At 51.5% G+C, this 8,086-nt stretch overlaps 1 protein-coding gene across 2 annotated transcripts in view; it reads right to left on the bottom strand.

Annotated features, from left to right (window-relative positions):
* The window catches only part of Trappc9 (trafficking protein particle complex 9), a 425,933-nt gene that overhangs the window by 414,285 nt on the left and 3,562 nt on the right, over nucleotides 1–8,086 (bottom strand). For both annotated transcript variants that reach the window (XM_026782638.1, XM_026782639.1), the window contains exons 2-3: nucleotides 7,016–7,608; nucleotides 467–612 (exon numbers count right to left, since the gene is read on the bottom strand). In XM_026782638.1, coding sequence (XP_026638439.1) covers nucleotides 467–612; nucleotides 7,016–7,599 — 730 coding nt within the window. In that variant the 5' untranslated portion in view covers nucleotides 7,600–7,608. The remainder of the gene's footprint in view (nucleotides 1–466; nucleotides 613–7,015; nucleotides 7,609–8,086) is intronic.

Here is an 8,086-nt window from a genome sequence, read left to right as displayed (position 1 = left end):
CCCCCCCGCCTGGTTTTCCAAGACAGGAGCCTGTCCTGGAACTCGCTCCGTAGACCAGGCTGGCCTCAAACTTAAGAGACTCGCCTGCCTCTGCCTTCTGAGTGCTGGGATTAAAGGCGCACGCCAGCACCACCCATCCCCAGGTACCACTGCACACATACTGCACAGCCAGTTCTCTCACTGGGAACTACATCCTCATCATCCCTACTGTGTACAGGAAGAATGTGTGCTGGCGTGAAGAGGTGAGGGCATGGGCATGGGCAATCAAAGCAGAGGCCAAGAAAGGGAGTATATGCCTCCTCCGGAGGATGCGGGATGGGGCGGGTGCAGAGTGAGCAGCAGATAGGTCAGGGAAGTGACCCCACAAAGCAATCAGCAGATACTACCTGCTCCCCCTCACACACTTCACTTTTCTTTGTCATATTCAAATAGAGTGGACGCAACCACTCCACTCAGACTGCCTTACCTCCCAGCCACAGGAAGTCATTCACCGAGCGCAGGAGCTCCACAGACATGTGGTAGTGTACCAGGGCGTCCTGCAGCATCCCGGCCTGGAGGCACAGGTCCCCCACATGCTTCCGCATGCGGCCTTGGCACCGCTTCTTGTAATGTCTAAAAGAGAAGATTCGAGGGAAATGCCTTGTTATTGCTGCCCCCTTCGGCTCCCCCGGGCACAGGACTGAGCAGGATGCGAGTCTCTACCACTAACAAGAGCTGAGAAGGCGGTGTTAGGCTCTAAGGTTGGAAGCCAGCAGCAGTCATTGCCAGTCATGTGAGCTGCAGGGGTCCTGGCCTCAAAGCTGTGCTGCCTGCATGGTTTTTAAAGTAGTCCGAAGCAAGCCTCCTGCTACCTACTCAGCCGCCGCTACAGTCGAGCCTGCTTCTCAGATAGCTCTGATTTCAGCATGATCACAGAGCTTTTAAATCAATCAGTGGTCCCCCCTTTCCACTTCAGCCCTAGGATTGTTCCATAAAAAGAGATGGGCCATATCATCAGTCAGCTATCTGGCTTTAGCAAACAGGACCTTGGTCTTCATAATTTCAGAGCTTCGGGTTACGGATCTTTAAACACTGGTGAGGTCGTGCTGTGGTATAATGCACACTATGGAGCAGGCTCGCCCTCGGAAAACACTGCTAACCCTTTGAATATTAAACCGCTTCAAAGATACAACTCTTTTAGAAAGCAAACCACAGTTGCATTAAGCAAGTTTTCAAGAACAGCCATGACAAGAGTGAGGAAAGTCCTAACTAAATCAGAGAGACTAGCGATCCCAACAGGAAGGGAAGCCCCGTCTGGTCCAACTCTACCAGGCTGCCCCGGCTCTCTGACTACCTGGGGATTTAACATCTCTGCACCCAATCCTATTAGAAGACATGTCTGTGCAGAGATGTAGGGGCAGACACATCAGCTTTTGCTATACTCTCTGGCACAGGGCTGCACCAGGATGGTCCTGCTAATGGGCAACACAGCATTGGGCTGCTCTTGTATCCCTAGGAGACACAGCCACAGTCACCCCAAGGTCTCCAGACTAGTCTTCCTGGCCTTCCCCCAAGGGGCTACCACCCCCCACAGACCCTTCCCAAACCATAACCTGGTACGTCACTCTCCTGCCTCAACTTCCTTGTGCAGATCCAAAGGGGGAGGGGAGTCCACCACCAGTTACTCTATGCCCTCATGCCCTGGACCTCCAGGCTCCTACCATTCCGAACAGGACAAGGGCAACTGAGATTGTTCAGCCCAGAACACTGTGCCAAGCCTAGCCTCACCACCGAAGGGGGAAAAATTACTCTGGGGGCTGGAGATGGCTCAGCACTTGCTATTTTTCCAAATAACCTGCATCCGATTCCCAGCACCCACAGGGTGGCACACAACTGCCTGTAACTCCAGCTCCAGGGGATCCAACACCATCTTTTCCCTCCACAGGCACTGCACACACATGGTGCACAGACATGCAAAATACAAATACATACAATAAACAAAACCTTATTTTTAATTGCTCCGTAGGGCTGGGGCTGTAGTTTTTGTGGTAGAGCATACATTTAGCATAGTACGGGGGGGGGGGGCGCGCTAGGGTTCATCCCTGGTACCACAAAGAAAGGAAGTGTAAAAGTATCGTGTATGATTGTACATGCACATTATCTAAAGCCATGTCCTTGCCAGAGTGACCTGTCTATCTGTCTGGGGGGTCAAGTTTTTTTGGTGCCACTTAACCACCAAGGAATTCTGAGCTTATGATAGAGCTTGGGCACTTAGGTGGGGAGATTTTATTTTTTTCAAAGCACCAGACTGGCTGGCTTTAGGTGCTAGTACCACAGAGCAGACTCAGAAGAGAGAAGGTCTGACCAGTTTGAGCCTTGACCCTGCTGCATCACCAATTAAACTCTCTGAGAATGCTCAAGCACGGGCCTGCCGAGCCCACGTGGGATACCGTTGGTGATGTGAAGTACATGGGTTCGGTGGCTAGCTGGAGGCCGAGAGCTAGCTGTGCAGGCTTGGCCACCCCTCCTCATCTTCCCAGAGAGCACTGAGCCTCACAGTAGCTCACACTTAGCAAAGCACTGCCTTCCCTGCCCCCCGCTCCCCGTAGCTTCTATGGTCTCAGGAGGTGTGTCTCTTTGAGTCTGTCAAGAGGACAAATGGATTCCACAACTAGCCAAGAACCTTTCTCCCACTCCGTCACCTCTCTCCTTAGGTCCCCTACCCAACCTTCCATCTGATTCCACAGAAAGGACAGGACATTAGCTGGAAATCCCATCCTGCCCCTGCATGGGGCCCCTCCCTTGAGGATGGCCTCACCTGTCTCCTGCCACCACTGCCACCCAACTTGTTCCATACAAACTCCCTCCTTCAATCCAGTGCCAGAGCCCAAGTCACTCCTGCCTAACTACAGCAGGATTTTCACAATCTGGATGGACAGCCCTCCATATAGGCAACGCCTTCTGGGCACATGTCAGCTGCCCCAAGAGCCGATCGATATTCCTCATACCCTGCCGCTGGGGCTCTCCCCATTCCCAGCTTCCAAATCAGCCCACCTATTTCTAGGGTTCTAGACACAGACTCAGTGCTGACACGTCACCTCCTCTAACTACCAATCCAACCCCAGCTGTTCGGAGCATCTCCTCTGCCCATGTGTCCCGCCACCTCCTCCAGCAGCTGACTACCCGTGGTCCACCCAGATGTGCCAGACAGAACTACAGATGTTACATTTGACCCTTCCTTTGTTCCTGAAGCACGCTCTGGTATGTTCCCCAGGACCTGCTCTAACACACATCAAGTGCCCAGAGCTGTGTACCATACTACCTCGAGGGGGTCCTCACTAAAGAAGTTAGTTTCTCCTGCAGGGGGCTCTTAGGAGGGTCATTGTCCCTCACACGGGAAGCCCAGAGGACAGGCCAGGACACAGATTTATGGTTCCCCATGGTCTGACGGTCTCCTTGACGATTCTGCTAGAGTGAGCAGGTGAGAAGAGGAAAGCCCGGGGCAAGCTATTGTCACATGAATGAATGCAGGGCCTAGTGAGTGACAGAAAGGCCCTGCAACCATGGTAGGGCTCCTGCTTTTTCCCCGGCAGTGTGGCCCCAACTCCCTGTACTTCTTTTGGCCCCAACGCTAAATGGGAGGGAATCTCTCAGAAAGTCCAGTCTATCTCCATGGAGACAAAGTAAATGAAAAATGAAAGTGTTTGCATCTGGCCAGAGCAGTAAATGGAGGCTCAGAGGCAGCATGTGGTAGCAGCAGGATGCAGAACAAGACACAGTGGGGACGAGGTCAGCCAAAGATTAGATGCTGAGGGGTCTAGATCTGTGACACAGATGAGCAGCATGCCATCAGCCTTCCCTGGTGAAGAGTGGCCTTTCCTGCCTATATCGGAGAGAAAAGCCTGGCTGGGGAGGGCCTGAACAGAGTTCTGCAGGCAGAGAGGAAATAGTGGTCAGTAACACAGCTCCTCACATGCTTAAGACTCAATGAACTGGCTATGTTGAAGGTCATTTGCTTCCTGGTCTTAGAAAGGTCAGCCTTGAGCCCTCTTAGAGAGAGAGAATGCCATCCACTTAGAATGGCCTCTACCCTTTCTGGGGAGAAGCTGCTGACAGGAAGGAATAGGGAATGTGCCCCTGAGGGAAAAGCAAAGAGAGAAAGCAGGCAGCTCCCCACAGCGGCCCTGCTCCCCACATGTCTGACCTGCGGCCACTGCCACCATGCACATCCCACAGCCACCCTCCGCATGCCTCACTCGCTTCCAAGCCTAGGTTCAAGCAAGGCTGCACTCTTGGTGTCCCACGTTAAAAATATCCCCCATGGAAACCTCTGCGGCCACCCAAATGAACTGGCATCTTACATCCTCAAAAGAAAAGCGCATTAGTAAAGGCTCATTTGTCACCAAATACTGAAGACCACAAAGGTCCCTGGAGCAAGTATTTTGACAAACATCAAACACCAATGGGTTAGGTGCCAAGGAAGCTAAAGTCTAAAAGAAAGAAATCAACAACAACTAAAGGACCGCTCAGAACACACAGGGATCTAGGCAGCAGTGTTGGCTTTTTGAAGCAATGGCGGCAATGGGAACAGCACATGGGCAAACTAGCCACTTTCACAGTGGCGTCTTCACAGCCTACCTTTTCAGACCCAACAACATACTCACAGGGCGGTATGACAGAAAAAAAAAGAGAAGAAAGAAAGAAAGAAAAGAAAGAGGGACAAGCAAAATTAGAAACATACAAGAACAAAAATAAATCCAAGAGCTACACACTACATGTACAAAACCCCTGATGGCTCTGATGAGTGTGTGCGTGTGCACGCACATCCATGCACACCCAGCGTGCCACCAGGAGGGCTTGCTCTGTGGGTTTAATCAACTTATTGTGACTGGGCCAAACCAAACTAGACATGAGCCCAGACATTTCCCCTCTAGCTACAAGACACTGTCATTTCAGCTTGGACAAGTGTTCACGCTACCAGGAGGGGCAGGCAAGTGTGAGGTGCTGTCCTGGCTCCAGATCATCCCAGAAGCCAGAGACTTACAGGGCTGGGATAAAGCCAGCTGAGTCGGCTGGACTGTGGTCTCCCCGGCATCATTACCTCCCTCCAGTCCCAAGCAGAGGCTTTGGAGTGGGCTTGGCTGGGACATCAGCTCTGACTCAGTAGCTACTGACTTCCTAACCCTTCCTCCCAGGAAGCCAGGCCATGATTAAAGGTGAAGGAAAGTCGGCTGAGACACACCAAGAGCTTCAATTCAGGTGAGACATGAAGATTCCATCCAGAGGTACCAAACATCACAGACTACATGACAGGGCGGTTCTCTGCTTCCAACCCCTAGGGGCTGCCCTTGGCCTAGGCTCGATTCTGTGGTACATTCTTTCTTACCAACTCATCACCAAGAAGAAAGTTGCTTGGTGACACTAGATAACTCCAGAAGCGTACTACTTTGCGGCACCCACTCGGCAGCAGGCATGTTACGCCATTTGGGCCTCCCTGGGGATTATGATCTAAATTCCATATGAAGAAGCAGGACAGACTCAATTCTTTGAGCTCCTGCCGAGGCCTTCCAGCCTTTGAGTGCCGTGGCTGTACCGAGCTCTCCCTATCAAAAGGGAGCCCCTCTTGGCAAATCTGTGCTTCCATCTTGCCTCTTCTGCTAGCAGCCACTGTGGCAAGTGGTTACATGGAGAGAGGGTTAAGAACATAAGACACATCTGTAATTGTGATCCAAGGAAAAGTGTGAGCAACAGGGTCAGGCTTCATCCTGCTGCATCTCGGAATGCAGAGACTGTAGATACTTCATACTCCAGTGTGTACAGGTGACTCTCCAGGGACACGGGTGGTGTTTCTGACCTCCTGCAGCTCTGGGCTGAGGAAATGACCTGGTATCTATAGAGTACCTGGCCTGGGAGTGGGAGGCACAGGCTGCACTCCAGGGCCCAACACTTTAGAATCTCCTCTGTGTGCTCTGGGGCAGTACTAACAGACAAAGCAGCAGCCACAGAGGCTAATTCAACTGTCTATTTGTCACACAGTTTGTGTTCTATTTTGCTCTTGTTGTTGTTGCTTGTTTTTTTTTTTTTTTTTTTTTTTTTTTGTTTTTGAGACAGAGTTCCTCTGTATAGTCCTGACTGTTCTGGAACTCACTCAGTAGATCCACCTGCCTCAGCCACCTGAGGGCTGGAATTATAGGTGTGACCCACCATGTCTTGCACCAGTTGCCTATGGTTAAAAAGAGTCAAAACAGGGCTATGGATGTGGCTTGGTAGGTAAAGGGCTTCTCTGGCATGCAAGGAACCCTGGCTGCAGTTTCCAGCACAGCATTAAAAGCACTGGGATATTGCGGTGCTCACCAATAATGCTACTAGCACTTGGGAGACAAGGCAGGAGGAACAGAAATTCAAGGCCACTCTCAGCTACTTAAAGAGTTTGAGGCCAACCTGGGCTACATGAGCCCCTGTCTCAAAAACAAAACAGTTAAAATAAATACTTTATTTTTAACGTAGCATATACCAATGCAAGCTATTTTGTTTTTTTTTTTAGTTTTTGTTTTTCGAGTTTTGTTTGGGTTTCTCTGTAGCTTTGGAGCCTGTCCTAGCACTAGCTCTATAGACGAGGCTGGCCTCGAACTCATAGAGAGTCACCTGCCTCTGCCTCCTGAGTGCTGGGATTAAGGGTGTGTACCACCAGCTGGCTTATCCTTTGTTTTGTTTTGTTGGTTTTGGTCATAATCTATTTTTATGTTCTTTTTTTTTTTCAATGTGTGCTGTGTGTTTTACACACATAGCTCATCCCAGCTCACTATAGCCTGGTTCCTGGTGCTCAGAAGTCACAGGCAGTGATGACACCAGGAGACTCTGTGACACCCAGGAGTATATTGCTGACCCCTAAGGGACTCAGTCCTCTTGTCTCGTGGCCAGTGGACCACATTTCAGCTATCCTTGCTGCAGCCACACTTTTATATCACTTTTGCCTCCTACGTAAGGAGACACCAAGCCCTCGGCTTCTAGGTCAACCATTCCTACATAAACTTACCTACTATCCGTGTCCAGTCCCACGAAGTCCTTTTTCTCAAAGGGGACACAGAGAAGGGGAATCTTGTCCCCAGACTTGTCGGTGGCTCTGTCCAAGCGCTTGGACTCCAGAACGATGAAAAGGGACTCGATGAAGTCTTCAGTGCGCTTCTCCACCGAATCACAGTCCTCGTAGTTGGGATAGAAGGCCACATCAGGGCGCGGCTGCTCGGCCACATCACCCTGCAGCCCAAACACGAAGAGGCGGGAGTCATAGAGCGTGGAGCCGTAGATCTCCTTCTGCACGTGGAACTTCTCGAAGGTCTGTGGCCAGTCCTTGGCCGAGAAGCAGTCGGTGATGGTGATGAGGCCCACCACCTTGCGGTGCGTCTGGAAGTCACCCCACTCGTTGTTCTCGGGTGGGTAGTGGTGCCGGTAGCGGATGAAGAGGGCGCGCTGCGAGTCACGCACGCTGAGCTGGCTGACCGAGCAGATCCGCTTGTAGATCCTGAAGAAGTTCTCCTCGGAGACGATGCCCACAGCCTGCACGACCACCAGGAGGGTCTGGTGGTCCTCTGCGCACTGCATGTAGTCGGGGACACTCATCCTGAGGGCCTGCCCAAAGGGAAAAGAGGCTATGATAGGTGTCTCTGCCGAGCGGAACTTGCGCTGATCCCATTAACAGTGCCGGGCAGAAACCTCAGTGTCACACACCAGGTCTACTCCCAGTAAGCCTCAGCAGAAACCCTGGCTGTCACTCTGAGTGACCACAAGTGATTTACACAGTATCCCACAAGGCTACTTGTCTCTTCTGTGAAAAGCAGACGTTCAAAATAACCATGGACCAAACATACCAGTATTAGTGAACTTTTCCCAGTGTCCTGTGTGGTCTCTGTGCAGAAGGACAAAAATGATCCACCCATGGTGGCTCATGCCTGCCATCCTGGTACTCAAGAGGCCAGAGTCAGATCATGAGTTCCTGGTCAGTCTGGCTTCAATCCCAGCCACTTAAGAGACAGAGGCAGATGCCGGGCGGTGGTGGCGCACGCCTTTAATCCCAGCACTCGGGAGGCAGAGGCAGGCGGATCTCTGG

The sequence above is a fragment of the Microtus ochrogaster genome, chromosome 15 (genome assembly GCF_000317375.1).
Source record: "Microtus ochrogaster isolate Prairie Vole_2 chromosome 15, MicOch1.0, whole genome shotgun sequence".
Taxonomy (NCBI): Eukaryota; Metazoa; Chordata; class Mammalia; order Rodentia; family Cricetidae; genus Microtus; species Microtus ochrogaster.
This window is presented reverse-complemented; position numbering and strand designations above follow the sequence as displayed.